The sequence below is a fragment of the Leopardus geoffroyi genome, chromosome C3 (assembly GCF_018350155.1).
Source record: "Leopardus geoffroyi isolate Oge1 chromosome C3, O.geoffroyi_Oge1_pat1.0, whole genome shotgun sequence".
NCBI lineage: Eukaryota > Metazoa > Chordata > Mammalia > Carnivora > Felidae > Leopardus > Leopardus geoffroyi.
This window is the reverse complement of record NC_059338.1, coordinates 21,544,554-21,566,791: the sequence shown is the minus strand read 5'-3', so window position 1 is coordinate 21,566,791 and position 22,238 is coordinate 21,544,554. Positions and strand designations below refer to the sequence as shown.

General features: G+C 35.8%; 1 protein-coding gene across 2 annotated transcripts in view; it reads right to left on the bottom strand.

Annotated features, from left to right (window-relative positions):
• The window catches only part of CDC73 (cell division cycle 73), a 143,943-nt gene that overhangs the window by 107,410 nt on the left and 14,295 nt on the right, over positions 1-22,238 (bottom strand). For both annotated transcript variants that reach the window (XM_045456143.1, XM_045456142.1), the window contains exons 6-9: positions 18,408-18,496; positions 8,334-8,550; positions 4,677-4,775; positions 1,637-1,715 (exon numbers count right to left, since the gene is read on the bottom strand). In XM_045456143.1, coding sequence (XP_045312099.1) covers positions 1,637-1,715; positions 4,677-4,775; positions 8,334-8,550; positions 18,408-18,496 — 484 coding nt within the window. The remainder of the gene's footprint in view (positions 1-1,636; positions 1,716-4,676; positions 4,776-8,333; positions 8,551-18,407; positions 18,497-22,238) is intronic.

The window sequence follows — 22,238 nt, the reverse complement described above, 5'->3', positions numbered from 1 at the left end:
TATGATCAATAACAAATCTGTAGTAATCATCTGCATTATAATCTGAAAGTTAAACAGTGTAACAAAACATCCAATGTACTATACATATAAAGTTAAATTACATACCTGTGAAGACAAAAACTTTAAAAGGGATATTAGTCTCAAAAAGATATTTAATACACACCAGCAAGCCCTTTATGTAGAAGCTGGTTAAGACTATACAACTGTGCTCAACAGTCATATAGTTAGGTGGGAATATAAAAAATTGGACTGAATAAAATATAACGTCCAAAGTATATACTCCTAATACTCAATTACAGTAGCACTAAAAGCTTCTAATATCATGAGAAGACCTTAAATTATAAAAAGTTGGGTTTCAAAATTATAATCATATGCGTATATTATATAATTTGTAGAAAAGCAATGCCATAAACAGTGTGATAAAGGTTCCAGGACAGTCTCAATACACCTTTCCATACAAGGTCATACATTAAATATTTTACACGTTGCAAGCTATCTGTCTATATCACAGCTGCTGAATTTTGCAGTTATAGTGCAAAAGCAAGATAAACAATATATGTAAACAAATGGGCACAGCCTGATTTGGCCCAAAGAGGATCAGATTTGGTCTCTGGGCTGTAATTGGCCAAACCCTACTTTACATAATTCATTCCACAAGAAAAACACTGCAGCGAATAAAAGAATGAACCACTACTACAGCATGTATTCACAGAACACACCTTTATCCAGTATATTAAGTCAGCACCCAAAATTCACTATATAGAAGCAGTATATCCTTTACTAAAACTTAAATGGAGATTTCAGATTTTGCAGAGAAAAATCATAAATGTTAAACTTACATTTAACAACTTACAGTTGCTTCTATCTCATTTTTTTCACAAATTAAGTCAAGATAAATGATGGTGCCAAATGAAATTACAAGGACATTGGTGCCACTTCACTAACTACCACACTAACATGGAAATGGTTCACTACCACATTAGCCAGCATACCATGTAGGCTACCACAAAATAAGTCCTTATATAGTTACTACAATCTATGCTTCCCAAGTTCTCAATGTATACATTTACAATTTGAGAAATATGATTTGGTATACAGAACCTCCAATCTAAACTTCTGAAAAGCAGAATATTAATAACAGCAAATATTTATAGACAGTTTATTATATGCCAGTCCCTATTCTAGAGGCTTTATTAACCAGTTTCACCCCACAATAAAGCTAAGAGATAGATACTACTACTACTATTAGTATTGCAATGTAACACAAGAAGAAACTGAAACAAGAATGCAGTTAAAGTAATTTATCAAAATTCACACAAAAAGTAACTGTGACACAGGCAATCCAGATCCAGAATCCAGGCTGTTAACCAGGGGTTGGTAAATTTATTCTGTAAAAGACCAGATAGTATTTTAAGGCTCTGCAGGCTACACAATCTCTGTCACAACACCAAGGAACCACATATAATACATAAATAAATGTCACCACGTTTTAGCAAAAGTTTATTTATAATAATACGTGTTGGGCCAGATCTGGCCTGCAGATGTTTGCCAACACCTGCTCATAAACATCAGGCCACACTACCTCTCAAGTTCATCATCACCACAGTAAGGGAGAAATAAAAATTAAATAACTTGCCTTCTTTTCCTTTGAATCTTTCCTGGTCATATCTATTGTAGGCAGCTGGGATAGGCTGTTTGGTACGCAACGTAGGATCCTGTAGAAAAATTAGGAGGTACATGTTAATATTTTAACTTCTTACTTAAAACTCAGAATAAAAACCACAATAAACATATTATTTTCTAAGCTTTTTTTCTTACAAGAGCCAATAAGACAAAAGTGGGGAGTCATATGAATCTTATTTTCAAGATAATGCTTACTGCTAAAAAATTACCAATCCTCTAAGGGACAAGAGCAAAGGACTCCAAGTAAACTTGTATCAAGGCAAAATGCAAACCTCTTAGAAACTGTAGAAAGAAAATGAGTGTGCTTAATAATTTCACTGTGATTACTTCAATTTCTTTATGAAAAAATGAACTTCTTCCAATTATGAATTGTTTTTAACAAAAAAAAATTTAATTCAGTTTACTGAACTGACATTTTAGAACCTTCTACCTAAATTATTCTGCTGTTAATCCCTAAATTAAATAAATATGACAACTATGACAATAAACCCATATAAATGTACAAGATAAGACTGAAGTTACGGTATTATTTAGTTAAAATACTTAGAATAAGTTGCCAATCTAATGATATAAACTTAATTCACAAATACTTTATCTGAAATTCAGCCTATAATAACCTAAAAAAGCATATTTAAGGAATATTACCAAAATTGCTTGGGAAATTCATGGTATTCCAAAAGACAAAAAAATACTCTTCATTTTGTTACAATAGGATACTACCTTAAGTATTAATCCAGATAAAAGATAGTTCATTCAAGACTGTCACTAAGTATATACTTCTGTAGTTAAATGCCAAATTTAAAATTTTTATATATCTTAATGATTATGGAAATACAGAGATAACTAAATCACAAGGATAACAGTTTAACTGTTTTAAGATTTTACATAAGTTTCCTACCAATCGCTATTCAAAACATTAACCAATTCACAATTATAAGTACCCTTATTTTATCACCGTAAGTTGTTCCACTAGTTTTTTTACTCATCTCTATGTCCTACTAGACTTTAAGCTCCAAGACGGCAGCTATCTCTTCTATTTTTGTTAGCACACTGTCTGACAAACAGTAGGCACTTAAGTACTTGCTGGAAAGTCAACTCAAAGTAACCTAAATACCAACAAAAGTCCACTACCTCTAAAAAATTAAATACCAATGATTTCATGAGCAAGCAAAACTACTAGACCTTGCAGACTGTATTAGTGCTCTTTCAAATTTCAATATGCTTCTGAAAACTATATAAAATAAAAACAATCTTATTTGTATTTTTTATCTTTTGTTGAATCATATGACTAGCTCGAAGGAGTTTCAACAAAACTGGAGGGTATATCTGGGTTTAAATATAGGCTATAGGTCATACATGAAATTTACTTTGGAAAAGTCCTAAGTGGCAACTCAATGAGGCAGTCAACCCCTCAAGTGGCTAAAACTAAGGTACAATGAAAGAACCAAATGATCTGTGATCAACAGAAACACAATACATTCACCAAGAAGTCACAGATACGAATGATTCAGAAAAAGCTCCCAGTGTGGACTGTTCATAGGGTTTATATCTCTAACAATGGTAATGACTCTCCCAAGCAAAAATGAATAGGTACATTACTTTATTTTTTTTTTTTTAACGTTTATTTATTTTTGAGACAGAGAGAGAGCAGAAACAGGGGAGGGGCAGAGAGAGAGGGAGACACAGAATCTGAAACAGGCTCCAGGCTCTGAGCTGTCAGCACAGAGCCCGACGCGGGGCTCGAACTCACGGACCGTGAGATCATGACCTGAGCCGAAGTCGAACGCTTAAACGACCAAGCCACCCAGGCGCCCCAGGTAGGTACATTACTTTATACAACAGATTTACCACTTTCAGATTCTAACCCAAGTATGTCTCTAGTTAAGAATTATTGCTGAAGTAACTTTTTTTTGTTTTGGTTGCTTGGGGTTTTTTTAATTATTGTTGTTGGTTTATCTTTTGACCCCCTTTATCTATTTCTCACACTCCCACCCAACCCCACCTCTAGCAACCACTAATTTGTCCTCTGTATCTAGAAGCTGGTTTTGGTATTAAGATTCCACATATAAAAGAGAGGATAAGCTATGTGTCTCTAACTTATCTCACTTAAGCATAACACCCTCAAGGTCTATCTATGCTGTCACAAAAGTCAAGATTACAATCTATTTTATGGCTGAAAAATATTCCATTGTTTGTATATACCACAATTTCTTTATCCATTCATCCATCAATGAACACTTAGGTTGTTTGCATATCTTGGCTATTGTAAGTAATGCTTCAATGAACATGAGAATGCATATATCTTTTCAAGTTACTGTTTTCATTTTCTTCAATAAATAGCTGGAAGTAGGACTGCTAGTTCATACAGTAGTTCTATTTTTAATTTTTTGAGGAACTTCCATGCTGTTTTCCCTAGTGGTGACATCAATTACATTCCCACCAAGGATGCATAAAGGTTCCTTTTGCTCCACATCCTTGCCCACACTTTCTGTCTTTTTGATAAAAGCCATTTTAACTTGTGTGTGGTGAATCTCATTGTGTAAGTGGTGAGATCTCATTGTGTAAGTTTTAACAGTGGGGAAGATTTTCAAATCCTTCAGGACTGTTAAAGCAGCAAAAGAATTAAAAGTTACTGATTTAAAAACTTTGTTTTCAAATTATAATACTGAGGGGCACCTGGGTGATCCAATCAGTTAAGAGTCTAACTCTCGGTTTCGCCTCAGATCGTGATCTCACAGTTCCATGGGTTCAAGCCCCGCATCAGGCTCTGTGCTGATAGTGTGGAGCCCATGGGATTTTCCCTCCCTCTCTCTCTCTCTCTCTCTCTCTCTCTGTCTCCCTCTCCCTCTCCCTCTCTGCCCCTCCCTTGCTCACATTGTCTCTCAAAAATAAATTAAAAAAAAAAAATTTAAATCAAAATTACAATACTGAAAAACAAGAGTCATTTTCATTAAAATTAATTAATTAATATATAAGCAAGAAAACATTCTTACCACAGGTGCTGCATTTGGAGCTGGTCGCTGTTCAGGAGCACGTCCTTCTTCTCTGGCTTTTACAGACTGAAGAATTGCAAAAATATTCTTGGAAAAATTCTAAAATATAAATGGATTTTAATTAGCCCACTTAAAATTAAATAGTCAAAGAGAGTAAGTTTATTTAATAAATAACTTCAGACTGTTTTCTTCCTATCAGTTCTTCCCTACTACATCATTCTGAAGTGTTTTTTAGTATATACATAAATAAAAATTAAACTACCACTACTAAAAAACTGATCCAAAAACCAAATACTATAAACACAGCTTATTATTTTTATTTTACTTAAACTGTTTAATTGGCTATAAATATATTCATATTCTGCCTCTCTTGAAATATGTAGCCAGGAAAAAAGTTAACACTGAAGTAAAAATGGTAGCTATATTATCAAAAAAGGCTTCTTAATTCTTAAAGAAATCAACTACTATCTCTTCTTCTAGATATGATAAACTCCAGTACTAACCTCAGGTTGCTACAATTTATATGAGATGTGGAAAGTTTTGAAATACTGTTTGTTAGGAGTCAATGCACACTTTTCAAAGATTTTTTTTCTTTTTTTTTTAAGAGGGAGAAAGACAGCACACACGAGCAGAGGAGAGAGGCAGAGGAAGAGAAAGAATCTTAAGCAGATGCCATGCTCAACCTGGAGCCCGACGCAGGGCTCAATCCCACAATCCTGGGATCATGACCTGAGCCGAAATCAAGAGTCAGCTGCTCAACCAACTGAGCCACATAGGCGCCCCTAAAAGATCTGTAAAAACTTGACTCATGCAAAGATGCCAGCATTTAACCAACCACTGCTTTTTACCAGCAGTACAAAGGCCAACACAGGGACAAATGCAAATAAATTCTTAATCCTGCTATGAAAATCACTGAAAATACTTGAAAATCAAATCTCATTACTTTAAAAATAATCAAGTATTGTGTGAGGAACACTTACTCCAGAAGAATCCATATTATCAGTTATTTTTGTGTGGTAGAATTATAAGTGATTATTATCTTCCTTTTAATGATCTCTTCCAATCAATTTTTCAACAAGGAACACTACTGATTTTTAAGTTTAAAAGTTATGTTTTTAATGGCATTATAAACTCAGGTTGCTTTATTTGGGGTGCTTGCAATAATGATATAACTATAAAGTAACATACTTATTTTTCTCATGGTACCTAGAACATTTTATTCCACAAACTCAGAAAGAAAGAAGGCACTAATCCCTAGAATAATGAAGGTCTATCTAAAATCATAGGACCTGGGGGTATCTAGGTGACTCAGCTGGTTAAGCGTCTGACTCTTGATTTCAGCTCGGGTCATGATCTTATGGTTTGTGAGTTCAAGCCCTGCGTTGGGTTCGGCACTAACAGTGCAGAGCCTGCTTGGGATTCTCTCTCTCCCTCTCTGCCTCTCCCCTGCTTGCACTCTTTCTCTTCCTCTCTCTCTGCTTCTCCTCTGCTCACACTCTCTCTCCCTCTCCAAATAAACATCAAAAAATAATAGAATAAAATAAAGTAAAATCAAATCAAATCACAGGGCCTTTCAGACAGAGTACCTAAAAGATTTTTTAGTGTTTAGAAGATAAAAATGGGATACAGAAAGACTATTAGTCAAAACATTGTTTCTGGTTTCTAAAAATGTTAACACTCATAGAAACAAACTCAGCTACCAAACAATTCTTAAACCATTATTTCTTAAATTATACTCTGGTGGCAATAACACTAAATGAAATCAGAACACTAAGTTTTGAAATGATGGGAAAACCCTGCCACCTAGAGCTCAAAGAAAATTGTTCGTCCCAGTTTCTTGAAAATTCAATTCTAAAAGTAAGATGGAGCATAGCACCTAAGTTTTATTCCTTTGCTAGGAGATTCAAAAATTTTGGCTACTATAATGAACATTGGTAGAACATTAGCAGGTTGTGATATTCAAATTTTAGTCACATTAGGCAATGAAAATTAGTATCGGCAGATCACTTTACAGTAAATACAAAAACTGAAGTTTATTTATATTCTCAGATTTCTCTATATAATTCTAAGCTCTGGAAAATGATTCCTAATCTTGACCTCAAGTACTTTGTAAAACATGTCAAAATACAAAAGGACAAAAATTCCTTCCTTCATATACTCTTTTCAAGTGATCTGATTCATAGTAACAAGGCACAGTAAACTTATAAGGCCAGAATCCAAAATCTGCAAATAAAACCAATCCACCTAAAACAATGTTAAAGTTTGCTTTCATTGGCAATCTCACACACTCCTGCAAACTCCCTTACTAAATCACCATTAACAACTGCACATCAGTGGAGAACTAATATTTAAGAGCAAATTGGGAGGTGAGGGAGAGAAAGACAGATGGAAATATGTAAATCAAACAGAACCAATGCACTCTTTATGGAGATCCATTAAGATACCAAACATCCAGGGCCGCCTGGGTGGCTCAGTCGATTAAGTGACTAGGACTCTTGGTTTCAGCTTAGGTTATGATCTCACAGTCCGTGAGCTTGAGCCCTGCATCATGCTCTCTGCTGTCAGCGCGGAGCCCACTTTGGATCCTGTCTCCCTCTCTCCACACCTCCCCCACTCATGTGTTGATGCGTGCGTGCATGCGTGTGTGTGTGTGTGAGTCTCATGCTTTCTCGCTCTTGCTCTCCCTCTCTCTCTCTCTCTCAAAAATAAATAAACATTAAAAAAAAAAGATACCAAATATCCGGTATCTTTCAAATTTTTATCTTTCCTTTTTTTTTTTTCAATGTTTATTTATTTTTGACAGAGAGAGAGAGACAGAGCATGAGTGGGGGGAGGGGCAGAGAGAGAGGGAGACAGAATCCGAAGCAGGCTCCAGGCTCTGAGCGGTCAGCACAGAGCCTGACGCGGGGCTCGAACTCACGGACCGCGAGATCATGACCTGAGCCGAAGTCGGACACTCAACCGACTGAGCCACCCAGGCGCCCCTCAAATTTTTATCTTTCAAAATTTAAAGTATACATCTCTGTTAACCAGAAATTTTCTTCTAGGAATTAATCCTTTTGCTGTATACAAATAAATGCATAAAGGTATATGTACGAGGATTTTTTTAATGCATTATGTGTAATCATGAAATGAGATGGAAGGAGACAAAGGAGGAAAGGAGAAGGGGGGCGGGGGGAATCCCACAATCCTAGAACCAAAAAACCAAAATAAAACCACCTAAAACCATTAATAAAGAAAAATATCGCTACACCCACACAACAGAATATGTATAAAATACACAAATAAATGACTGCTGATTCTCATAATGTGGGGAAAAACAATAATTATTTTAATGACCACACAGCTGGCCATCAGTATTCCCTGTTCATTAGAGTAAACCAAAAACCTGATCAACAAGAAAACTGGGCTATTCTTTGGATTTACAATAGAGGAGTAAATCAAGGACTTGCACCATGATTCAGACATTTCATCACTTTCTTATATACTACGATGGAATAGTAAATATGGCCACTTAGAAACCTGTATTATTACTGACCTTTCAAAGATAAAACTTGAAAATTGCTCCTAATAGCAAATTTTAGCCAACTGTATAACCAATCACAGATTAGATACACACACACTCACTCTAATGAATGAGAGAAATACTTTAATTACCTTTCCTGTGCTCTGTAAGATAGTTGTTCGTGTCCTCCATACTCTCTCTCTGCTGACAATATCTCGTGTCACATCCACCTCAGCGTCCACAAAACTCCTCTGTTTGAGGGCAGTTATATCATCATCTAAATCAGTCTTGATAGTAGATCTTTTCTTAGCCATAATTTTGGCTTTGATTGCAGCAATTTTTTCCACTGACATAGCTTCAGACAAAGACCTGAAAGCAATTTTTTCTTTTAAAATTTTTACAGCAGGATCTTTTGAACACGTCATAAATATATTTTGTTACACTTATAAGTTCCTGGTAAAAATGCCTTAAGTGGCAATAATTAAGAACTTATCTAAAACTTACATACTTGGTACTTAATAATCACGTTAAGATCTATAAAAAGTCCATGTAGAAATATTACTCAATGAGTGAATCAGTAATTTCTTAGAAGGATCAATGCAGAAGAAATCTTCTCATGTGTTTAGCTCTTCCCCCCAGAAACAGTAGAACCCATTAATATAGGTGCTTAACATTTTCTCAAACTTTTATTTGCCAATGCCTCTCCATCCACAGAAACTATACACACATACACAAACACATGCCAACCATGCCGGGGCGGGGGTGGGGGGGGGTGGGGGGGATGGGGGGGTGGGGGGGGGTGGTGAGAGAAAATTTCATTCTGTAAAGAATTCAAAGCTTAGCTTTTCCCTGAAATTCATTTCAAGGTTTCAAACTTACACGTCATAATGTATAACATACCCATTTTACAGGTGATGGAGGTTTTTATATGCCACATAAACATATACTCCTTATACTATCTGAAAGATTAAACCGTATTTTGCAGTTTTCTTTTTCCTTCCTTTACTTGATTTTCAAGTAACAGGCAAAACAGCAAACAGGGGCTATGTTTGGAGACTATAAGAAAAAGACTTAACACAAAGTATAAATTTCATTAAGATGATAAGTTCAGTGTCTTTTTTTACAATGTAAAATGAGAAAAAGAGTTAAAAAGGGTTTGGGTACCTTAACAGTTGACAAAATTATTATTCTAATCACAAGATGACAGTCTTGAAATACATTTAAACAACATCTGGAAAAAGGACAGGAATTCCTGCAGTTTTAAATATGGTAGTATTATATAGTACACTAGTTAGTTTATATAAAATATGAAGGTACTTTATAGCAGATGCTCAACATGCATCTAGTATTTGACTCATTTTATATAATGCTATGCAATTTTTCCTTATGATCTAAAGCATACCAGTATATCTTGAATCAAATGCAAATACTTTCCTAAATTATAATTAAAGTGAATTGAACTTTCAATCACTGGAGTTTTACTTCCACCTAAAATCAAGGAGCAAAGACTTGATTAACCCTCCTGCTTCGAAACAACCAGTCAAAAATACATTAAAGAGTAACTTACTAAATACCTGGTATCAAGCAGTAAGAGACCATGATCTATGACAAATGAAAACCAGAATAAGTGAGCCCTATGAATGCTGCAGTTTACACCCTTGAAAGTTTCCAGAAGTGGCACAGGGAGGACAATCCAGGCAAAACTAAGTGGATTACCTGAGCTGAGAAATGGAGCTGAGAGTCCACCAAAACCAAAGTGGCTGGAATTCAGAGGCCTAAGTACTGGAGAAGAAAGAGCTACACTGAAGTATACAATATTCCAGAATACTGATTAGCACAGGAATATGAGGAAATAAAAATTGGGTATAGAAACCAGCCAAAAGGATTAAAGGGAACAATGCCCAGAGCTCACAGAGGGTAAAGGTTAGTTCCTGTTCCCACAAGCAGAATGAAAACCTCACACCCCTGGGGCAGTAGGTACTCTGAATGATCTTGTACAGGCAATGGGTGGGGAATAATTATCTTAAGTGAACGCTGCTCACATAACAAATCTTAAAACCAGACACAAAAGGAACAAACTATTTCCAAGTGATTTTACTATATCCCAAAACAAAACTAAAGAAAATTTAGGAAAATTCAAAAACAATTATAAATTGACACAGATGCAGGATTAGCAAAGACATTAAAATAATTATTGTAACTCGATTCTACACATTCAACAAATTAAAAAGAGACATGGAGTATATATTTAACCAACTTATAGAGATAAAAAAAAATACGATGGATACAAATATATCACAAATATAACCACAGAAGAAAGTTATTAAACTATCCAAGTGAATAGAAAAAAAGAACCCAGGGGCGCCTGGGTGGCGCAGTCGGTTAAGCGTCCGACTTCAGCCAGGTCACGATCTCGCGGTCCGTGAGTTCGAGCCCCGCGTCAGGCTCTGGGCTGATGGCTCAGAGCCTGGAGCCTCCTTCCGATTCTGTGTCTCCCTCTCTCTCTGACCCTCCCCCGTTCATGCTCTGTCTCTCTCTGTCTCAAAAAAAAAAAAAAAAAAAAAGAAAAAAAAAGAAAAAAAGAACCCAAATATGTGAAAAAACAGAAATGTTCTCAATTCAATAAAAATTATGAACAAAACATTCCCTGAAAAAGCTCGATGGGCCTCAAGCACAAAAACCATTAAGAAAACACCAAGTTATGGGACAATTAAACAGCTCAAAACCTGTAATAGAGAAAACTTTTAAAGTAGCCAGAGGAAAAAAAGACACATTTCATTAAAAAATTTAAAAATTTAAAAAACACTGATAGACTTCTCATCAACAACAATGTAATCAAGGAGACAGTGGTACAGGGGCACCTGGGTGGCGCAGTCGGTTAGGCGACCGACTTCAGCCAGGTCATGATCTCCCGGTCCGTGAGTTCGAGCCCCGCGTCGGGCTCTGGGCTGATGGCTCAGAGCCTGGAGCCTGTTTCTGATTCTGTGTCTCCCTCTCTCTCTGCCCCTCCCCCGTTCATGCTCTGTCTCTCTCTGTCCCAAAAAAATAAATAAACGTTGAAAAAAAAAAAAAATTTAAAAAAAAAAAGGAGACAGTGGTACATCTTTAAAGTAGAAATGGTCCTGACTTAAAATGTTTCAACTTTATGTGATGCAAAAGACATATGCATTCAGTAGAAACCGTGATCCAAATTATCACTTTTTCGCAGGCTAGTGGTATGACGCTCTCTCATGATACGTGCAATGGCAGCAAGCCACAGCTCTCAGTCAGCCGTGAGATCACCATGATAAATAACTGATACTTAAAATCATTCTGTACCCATCCATCTATTCTGTTTTATACTTTCAGTACAGTATTCAATAAATTACATGAAATATTCGACACTTTATTATAAAACAGACTTTATATTAGATGACTTTGCCCAACTGCAGGCTAATGAAAGTGCTCTAAGCATATTTAAAGTAGCCTAGGTTAAGCAATGACGTTTGGTAGGTAAGGTGTATTAAACGCATTTTGGGCTTATGACTGAGGATGTAACTCATCATAGTCAAAGATTTGTCCTTAAGAGGATATAACTTAAGAATTTTATATCCAGTCAAAATCCTTAAAAAAAAAAAGGCAAAATAAAAACTTTTTTAGCAATAAAAAAGTTGAGGGGCACCTGGGTGGCTTGGTTAAGTGTCCAACTTCAGCTCAGGTCATGATCTCACGATCTGTGAGTTCAAGCCCCTGCCTGGGGCTCTGTGCTGACACACAAATCCTCTTCAGATCCTCTGTGCCCTCTCTCTCTGCCCCTCCCCCACTTGTGCACATGCACACTCTCTCAAAAACATATAAACTTATTTTAAAAAAGGTTGAAAGAATTAATCACCAGCAGGTCTACATAAGAAGAAATGTGAAAAGGAGTCTTTCAAGAATAGAAAAAAACAGGTTAAGAGGATCTGCACAAAAAAATGAAGAACAATGGAAATGGTATCTATAAATACATAATATTTTTTTCTTACTTAAATCTCTTTAAAAAAGAACTCTTTAAACAAGAACATGCATACATCTAAGTATTTTAACGTACCCATATGATATATGAAGTAGCCTAACACTTGCAGGTAGACTGTGATGCTATAAACCACACACAGAAAAAGTCCAAAAGCAAACACTAATAACAAAACGTAACTAGTAAGTCAACAGATATAAGAAAAAACAGAAGTAAAACAAATATTCATTCATTCCAAAAATAGGACAAAGAAGAGACCAATAAAAAATAAGCAAAATGAACTAAAACTAACCATATCAATATTCACACTAAGTATAAAAGATCTAAACACACAAACAAGGCACTTAAACTATAGACAGGTTAAAAGTAAAAGGATTCCAGTTTTCAGGATGAAGAGAGTTCTGGACATGGTTGCACAAGAATATGAAAGTACTCAAGACTATGAACTGCACACTTTAAAACAGTTACAATGATACGGGTGCCTGGGTGGCTGAGTCAGATAAGCGTCCAACTCCTGATTTTAGCTCAGGTCATGATCTCACTATTCATGAGTTGAAGCCCTACCTACCTTGGGCTCTGCACTGTGAGCACAGAGGTTCTCTCTCTCCCCTCTTTCTCTCTGCCTTTATCCTGCTTGCTCTCTCTCTCAAAATAAATAAACTTAAAAGTTTTAAAATAATAAAAATAAAAAAATAAGTTACAATGATAAATTTTATGTTATGTGTTTTTTTACCACAATTTGTTTCAGAAAGTAAAAAAATAAAGAGATATCATAAGCCAAAAAAAAGCTGGAGGAGCATCTAGGTGAATTATAAGAGAAAGTAAATTTTTTCAACAAAAAATATTGCTAGGGATAAAGATCATTTTATAACAATAAGAAGATTCGTTCATCAAGAGAACAGAATGCTAAACATTTACACCTAATAAGAGAGCTTCAAAGTAGTCAGAGAACAAAATCTGATAGAAATGCAAGGAAAAACAGACAAATCCAGAGAGTTCAATAATTCTATCTTGATAATAATACAAGACAGAAAATAAGGATATAGAAGACTTGATTAACACTATCAACAAAGTTGACCTTCCTGCCCATTGCAAGACACTGCAAAATAACAGCAAAATAAACATTCTTTTCAAGTGCCTACAGAAAAGACCATATTTGGGGCCAAAAAACAAGTTTTAATACTTATCAAAGGATTCAAAGTCATATAAATATAACCATACTTTGTAATAGACTGGAAATAAGTAACAAAGATCTCTAGAAAACCCCAAATATTTGGAAACTAAACACCTCATTTGCAAACAATCCATGAGTCAAAGAAGAAATCACAAGGGAAATTAGAAATTTTGAACTGAATGAAAATGAAAACACAACATACCAAAATATGAGATGCCATGAAGGCAGTACTTACAGTGGAAGCTGAAGTTATTGATTTTCCTCTAAGAAACTATAAAAAATAGAGCACATTAAACCCAGAGTAAGCAAAACAAAGTAAATCATAAAGATCAGAACAGAAATTGAAGAATCAAAAACAAAGAGGAAAAAAAAAAAAACTAAAGAGGAAAATCCCAATCTGATTCTTTGAAAAGATCAATAAAATTGATCAATTTTGGTTGGACAATAAAGAAACTAACAGAAAACACACAATTGCTAATATCAAAGAATGAAAGAGGGGACATCATTATAGATCCTAGACACCATAAAAGGAAATTATGAACAACATTACGACAATAAATTGAACAATATAGATGAAACGGACAAACTCTTTCAAAGAAACATTCAAAGGACAGAAAGAGAAAAAAGAGGACCAGAATAAACATATAACTATTAAACTGAAGATGTAGTTGAAAATCTTATGTGAAATACATAAAAATAAAGAAAACTATAGTACAATTTTACTAATAAATTTTCCCAAATGCAGGAAGAAATAATACTAATTCTAAACAAAGTTTTCCAGAAAATTGAAGAAACGGAAATACTTTCCAACTCATTCTGAGCTGGATTATCTTGATAGGAATTATCTTGATAACAAACCAGACCAAGACATCGTAAGAAAACTACAGACCTCATGAACATAGGTACAAAATTTCTATATAAATTTTTAAAGTATAGTTCAATGACATATAACAAAAATACATCATGATCATGGTAAGCAACTAGTGAAACGATTATTAACAACATCCACCTCTTGGCATTCACACTCGTGTAATCCTCTTCCTATGTGTATGTGTGGGCTAAACCTTGCTTCTAAAAATTAAAATGCTGTACAAGTGACAGGGTGTCATTCTAAAGATTTGGCTATAAAAAACCTCTATCTTGCTTGACAGCTCTCTTCCACTCTTACTTGCTCACTCTGATGAAGCAAGATATAATACCGTGAAATATTCTATGGAGAGACCAAATGTGGCAAAGAACGAAGAGAGTCCTCTAGATAACATCTGAGGAACTGAAGTATTAGTCTAACAACCAGTAAGGAACTAAATTATGCCAACAAGCACATGAGTGTGCTTGGAAGTAGATCCTTCTCCTATCAAGCCTACACATGAGAACACAATCCTGGTCAACACCTTAACTGAAACACTGTGAGAGGCCCTAAAGCAGAGTCACTCCAAGACTCCTGACCCACAGAAAACTGTAAGACAATCAACACACTTTCTGGGGTACTTGGGTAGCTCAGTCAGTTAAGCATGTGACTCTCGTTTTCAGCTCAGGTCATGATCTCATGGTTTGTGGGTCAGAGTCCCACATCAGGCTCCACGCTGACAGTGCAGGGCCTGCTTGGGATTCTCTCTCTCCCTCCCTCTCTCTGTGTCCCACCCTTGCTCACTCTCAAAATAAACTTTAAAAATAAATAAACATGTGCTGTTTAAGCCACTAAGTTTCAGGTTAATTTGTTATGCAGCAAGACAATAAAATAATGAAGTAAAGGGGTGCCTGGGTGGCACAGTCGGTTAAGTGACTCTAGATCTCAGCTCAGGTAATGATCTCAGTTCGTGAGTTCAAGCCCCAAACAGGGCTCTATGCTGATGGCGCAGTGCCTGCTTGTGATTCTGTCTCTCCTTCTCTCTGCCCCTCCTCCACTTGTTCCCTCTCTCAAAATATATAAACTTAAAAAAAATTTAAAAAAAAAATGAAGTAGAATTAATCCATGAAAATGCAAACATCAAAACATTAATTTACCATATTAACAAAAAAGAAAAACTACATGATCAATTCAGTAGAATCAGAAAAAGCATGTGACAATAGCTAACATTCCTTTCTGATACACTATGAGCAAACTAGGAACAAAAAGATACTTCCTCAACCTGCTGAAGGCTACCTAACAAAAAAACCTAAGCTAACATGCTTAATGGTGAAAGACTGCTTTCCCCTAAGATGAGGAATGAGGTAAGAATGTCTAATCTCACTGCTTCTTCAACATCAGATTAATAAGCAATTAGTGAGTCTAGCCAGTGCAATAAGACAAGAAATATAAGGCATCCAGTTTAGAAAGAAAAAGAGAAAAAAGAAAAAAATGTATTTTATATGTAGACAACATAATTATCTATGTAGAAAAATTAATGATAGCTACAAAAAAGTTACAAGAACTAATCAATGAGTTTAACATGACTGCAGGATACAAGATCCATACCCAAAAATCAACTGTATTTCTATACTAGCAGTAAATCAAGAATTGATATATTTTTAAAATATCACTTACAATAGCACCAAAAAGTATGAAATACAACAAAAAGATGTATAAGACCTATACACTGAAAACCATGAAACATTAAAAGAAATTAAAGATCTAAATACCTCTCCATTACTAGAAGGGAAAATAAGTACATCTTATTCATAAGTCAGAAGACTCAAATTTTTAAGATAGCAATTCTCAAACTGGTCTATAGATTTAATGCAATCCCAATCAAATCCCAGTAAGCTTTTTGTAGGAACTGACACGTTAATTCCAAAACTCATGCGGAAATGCAAAGAACCTAAAAGAGCAAAAACATCCTTGAAACAGAAAAACAAAGTTGGAAAGCTAACACTATCTGATTTTAAAACTAATGAAACAGTTTGGCACTGGCAAAAAGACAAACAGATGAACAGTATAGAATGGATCCAGAAACAACTGATTTTTTACACAAGTGCAAAGAATTAATTGGACACCAGTAACACTGAAACTATTGGGCACAACTGGTACAAAACTGAACTTCAATACCTACATCATAAAAAATGAATGAATTTTGAGCCATACTGTGCACCCCATGCAAAAATTTTAACTAAAGGTAGATCACAGACTTAAATGTAAAACCTAGAGGTGCCTGGGTAGCTCAGTCAGTTAAGTGTCTGACTTCAGCTCAGGTCATGATCTCGCGTTTTGGGAGTTCAGGCCCTGCATCAGGCTCCGTGCTGACAGATCAGAGCCTGGAGACTGCTTCAGATCCTGTGTCTCCCTCTCTCTCTCTGCCCCACCCCCATTCGTCATGCTCTCTCTCAAAAATAATTTTAAAAAATAAAGTAATAATAAAAATAAATACATAAATGTAAACCCTAAAATTAAAAAAATTTCTACAAGAAAATACAAGACAGTCTTAGGTGACTTTGTTCAAGCAAAGATTCCTTAATTACAACACCAAAAGATAATTTACAAAAGAATGCACTGATAAATGAGACATCACAAAAATTAAAACAAGCTGCTTTTCAAAAGGCAGCTAGAGAATGTAAAGATAAGACACAGACTGGGAAAAATACCTGCAAAGCCAATGTCTGAAAAAGGACTTCTATCCAGAACATACAACAAACTTACAAAACCCAATAATAAGAAAACAATCCAATCCAATAAAAAAAAAAAAAAAATGGACAAAAATTTGAACCTTCACTAAACATGATATAAGATGGCAAATTAAGCACACAAAAAGATGCTCGTAATTTCATTAATCATGAGGTAAGTGCAAGACAAAATCATAATGAGATATAATCTCATACCTTTTAGCATGGCTAAAATTAAAAAGCCTGATCACACCAAGTGTTGGCAAGGCTGTGAAGAAAGTAGGATTCATATATTCATGGTAGAAATGTGAAATGGTATAATCACTTTGAAAACTCTGGTGATGTCTTAAAAAGGTAAATCTAAAACAAAACACTACATGATTCAATCATTCCTCCTCCAGGTATTTACTCAGTAAAAATGAAAACTTATGTCCATAAAAAACTTGTATACAAATGATCACAGCTTTAGCTGTAATAACCAAAAAACAGCAACAAGTAAAATGTCCATAAACAGTTGCCTAGGAAAACATTGTTACACCTATACAATGGAAAACAATAAACTACTCACCAATAATAAAGAATGAACTGACACATTCAGCAACATGGATGAATCTCAAAATAATTATGCTAAATAAGAGGCCAGACCACCAAAGAAGTATATACTACATAACTCCATTTATACTTAACTCCAGAAAAAAATTAATCAACAGATCATTGGTTTCCTGGAGAGGGAAGGATGTAGGGACAGGTAGAAGTGTGGAATCATAAAGGTACAGAAGAAATTTATAGCAGTGATGTTACATTCATGTTCTGGATTATGATGATGGTTTCACAGATGTATACACATGTGAAAGCTTATCAGCAAATATGCTTTAAATATGTGCAGCTTCCTGCTATGTTAATCATCTTTAATAAAGCTTTTAAAGATCCGCATTGAATTTTCTAGTTTGGATAGAATTTCCAAAGCACTATATTGTGCCAAGGAAAAATTATGAGGGGATTCTAATTATAGTAAAATTCAGAGATAAACAAAATAATACCACAAGCCAAATCTAGCCATGCTAATTCTCTTATGAATTAGAGCAATCACAGACTGCTTTCCCTACCACAAGCATTAAATAGCTGCAAAAAAAAACCCACATGACCTTCAAAGCCGAAAGTATTTAATACGTGTCACTGTACAAAAAAGTTTGTTGACCTCTGCTATAAATCAACAAGAGATCACAAAATAAATGAGTGGCTTGGTTATGGAGTAATTTTAAACAGGAAAGATCAATGTGGTAATAGCACCAAGAACAAGGCTTTCCAGAAAGCATCATTAGCTTTCAATCTCCCCTACCATAAAATAGGCTCACACATCATCTTTTAAACTTAGGGCACAGAAGCACGTAATAAATGCAAAAGGTAAAATTAACGTAGATGGCATATTAATATCTCTTTTTCCATATACACTTATACAACACTTTCTACTAAAGAAAATCTTACCTGATCTGCTCAGTCTGTACAATCCCTTCTTTGTGACCCTCCAAACGAGCAGCCAATCTTTCTTTATCAAGACGCACACACTCTTCATCCTGAAAATAATCGCTGGTTAGTGAATATTCTAAATTTTTATTTAACTTTTATTTATTTTGAGAGACAGTGCGTGCAAGTGGGGGAGGGGCAGACAGCGAGGGGGACAGAGGATATGAAGCAGGCTCTGTGTTGACAGGCTGACAGCAGTGAACCCGATGTGGGGCTCGAACTCACTGTGAGATCATGACCTGAGCCGAAGTTGGATGCTCAACTGACTGAGGAACCCAGGTGGCCCTTTATTTAACTTTTAGAACAACAAAAAAAACTACATGTAACTTTTCTTTACATACGTTCCTGCCTATAACTTTCTAGGCATCACTGGCCTTAAATCAACTCAACTTTAAGATTACTTTTAGTTACACAAATACAAGTTGGGGGGGCGCCTGGGTGGCTCAGTTGGTCAAGCGACCTACTGATTTTGGTTCAACAGGTCATGATCCCAAGGTGGTGGGATCAAGCCCTGCACCAGGCTCTGTGCTGAGTGTGAAGGCCTACTTAAGATTCCCAGTCTCTCTCCCACTGCCCCTCTTCCCTGTTTGCAAGCTCTCTCTCTCCCTCTCTCAACTAAAATTAATGAAAAAATAATGATAAATAAGTAAATATTAGATGACTGATTAAACTGATCACTGATTAAACTGTAGAACTGATTAAAAGCTTACCAAAGAACTTCAGCAACTTTTTTTAATGTTTATTTACTTATTTTGAAGGAAAGAGACACACAGAGAGGGCAAGTGGGGAGAGGGGCGGAGAGAGAGATGAGAGAGAATCCCAAACAGGCTCCACACTGTCAGCCTGTCAGATGGAGCCCAACACAGGGTAGGGCTCAATCTCACCAAGACTGAGATCACGACCTGAGTCAAAATCAAGAGTCAGACGCTTAAAGGGCGCCTGGGTGCCCCAGTCACTTAAGCAGCAGACTCTTGATTTTGGCTCAGGAGTTTGAGCCCCGGGTCAGGCTCATTCGTGTGCTGCCGATGTGGGGCCTGCTGGGGATTCTGCCTTGCCCCCTCTATCTGTCCCTTACCCGGTTGTGTTCTCTCTCAAAAATAAACTTTAAATTTAAAGAGTCAGATGCTTAACTGACTGAGACACCCAGGTGTTCCACAGCAGCTTTTTTCTTCCCATAATGTAACACAGCTACTTTTATTCATAAAAATACACCACAAATAAATTCCTTCTCTTCAGAAAAGTTGATTAGTAAATTTTATGAAAAGCCCTCACCACAGTCAAAAATTTCATTTTGGAGCTAGTTATTTGCATCTGTTGCCCCAGGTCGTAAATCCATCAGCATTTCTGATGACAGGAAGTGTAACTTTAATGGTTTTCAAAGCATGTTCCTCGGAACATTAGGCTTTTCCTACAAAGTGACCCATGGGACACTGCTCTGAATTCAATCTTGGTAGCTCAGCTTTTTTCTAACCTGCATGTTAGAATTTCAGGTAAAATTTACTCTGAAATATGTTCATTTAAAACCAAAACTTGATTGGGGCACTTGCACGGCTCAGACGGTTAAGCATCCAACTTTGGCTCAGGTCATGATCTCACGGTTCATGAGTTCGAGCCCTGCATCTGGCTCTGTGCTGACAGCTCAGAGTCTGGAGCCTGCTTCAGATTCTGTGTCTCCACCTCTCGCTGCCCCTCCCCCACTCAAGCTTGCTTGCTCTCAAAAATAAAAACATTAAAAAAAAAAAAAAAAAAAAACTTGATCTAGTTTAATGCCCACATTCAACAAATGAGACAACTGAGGAAATGAGTCAGTGTTTATGGCTAACAAAATATGATATTGTATAAAACGCCATCAGTATACTCAAGAGATCTAAAAAGATGCTCTGCTCCAATTCATGCTCTATTATTAACCTATCATTTAAAACAGACATATTGCTGACATGAACACAAAGTATTTTAGCAAACTGCATTAAATTTTAGACATCTGTAATGAAGGTACAGCACAAGGAACTCAAGTTCCTTAGGAAACTACTGATTTTAAAGACAACTGCAGCCTAGACTTTAATAAGTTCAGAATCTTTGCCCTCAAGGTTTCTCTCTCTGAGCCTAGTGCCTTGCAAGTTCCCAACACACACACGGTGAACTAAAAACTGTTAATGTAACATAACTGTTTATGTAACTCTTTTAACTCTATAAATACTCTGGAAAGAATTTTATTATGCTATTTCTTGTTGATTTTCAAGTTAATGGTATCCAGGCAAATCAGCATTTCTGACACGTTCAACTGTTTTCCAAATAATTAAAACTGTAAATTTCGGGTTTTCCAAGTAATTAGTATCTTTAAATTCACTCATTTTGTTCACAGTGGGTCCCAATCTTTCTTCATACAGAGAGAACAGGTGGAAACTCATTTTATTGCTGCAAAATTTGTAATCAGTATATATAGTGGAATGGCTAGGAGCCAGACCGTCTAGGCTCTATTCCTGGTTCTGTGAACCTCAGCAAGTAACTTGTTCCGTCTGAGGTGTTTGCTCATTGATGGCATGCACAAGACTGCCAACTTCAGAAGGTTGTGGCTTAGGATTACACAAGCTAATATAAAGTGTATAAAACGTCACCCAGAACAGAGTAGCAACAATGAGCTAACTATCATTACTATCCTTAACTAAAATACCATGTCCATGTCTCAGAGTTTGCTTAATGAAAATTACGTTGTTTTAAAATTAATTAATTAAAATTACACTGTTTCAGCATCAAATTTTGTCAATGAATATATAAAGATTACATGTCGACAACTCTGTCCCTTTAACAGTTACCTTTTTATCCTTAATTGTGGATGCTCTGCTGTTTATGTAGTAGGCCAAAGGTACAACTGTTTGATTTTTATATAAGTGTAAAAAGAAGAGTTATGGTTTCTAGTAACGTTAAATTAATGATGACTACAAGTGTTATTTCCTATACTGTTAATTGGTACTCATTTCTCAGATTTTAAGTGTATCTCTAGTACCTAATCTTCCATTTGCACTGGGTTTTATATGTAACTGATCTGAGACTTGTTAAAAATTTTAAATAAAGAGCCTTATACTCATATAATTAAAATTTCCAAGGCTTAACTGTCTTATGCTTCTTTCTAAAGTTAACTGCATTTCTCATACAGCTTCTATTTCATGTGAACTATCCTTATTTACCAATATTAGTATTCCACTGCTGGCTAAGCATCTGACTTTAACTCAGGTCATGATCTCATGGTTCATGAGCTCGAGCCCTGCATCCGGCTCTCTGATGACAGCTCAGAGCCTGGAGCCGGCCTCTGATTCCATGTCTCCCTCTCTCCGCCTTCCCCCGCTCACGCTTGTTCTCTCTCCCTCTCAAAAATAAATAACATTAAAAAAAAAAAAAAAAAAGAGTACAGCAAATTCTCATACCATGTTATTCCAGGGATAGGCAAACTACAACCCAAAGGTAGGCTCACCATCTGTTTTATAAAATTTTACTGAAATACAGTCCTGTCAGTTCATTTACGTATTGCTTATGCCTGCTTTCACACTATGATAGCAGGGTGGAATAGCTGAACAGAAACTAAATGGCCCAAAAAGCCTAAAATATTTACTATCTGGACTTTTACAGAAGAAATTTCCCAACTCCTGATGAAGCCCAACATTTTCATCGAAGAGGCAAAGAAAAATAAAGTGATATGTCCACCACACAGTTTGTACATAAAAGATCTTTTTTTTTTTTTTTTTAATGTTTATTTTTGAGAGAGACAGAATGCGAGTGGGTTGGGGCAGAGAGAGG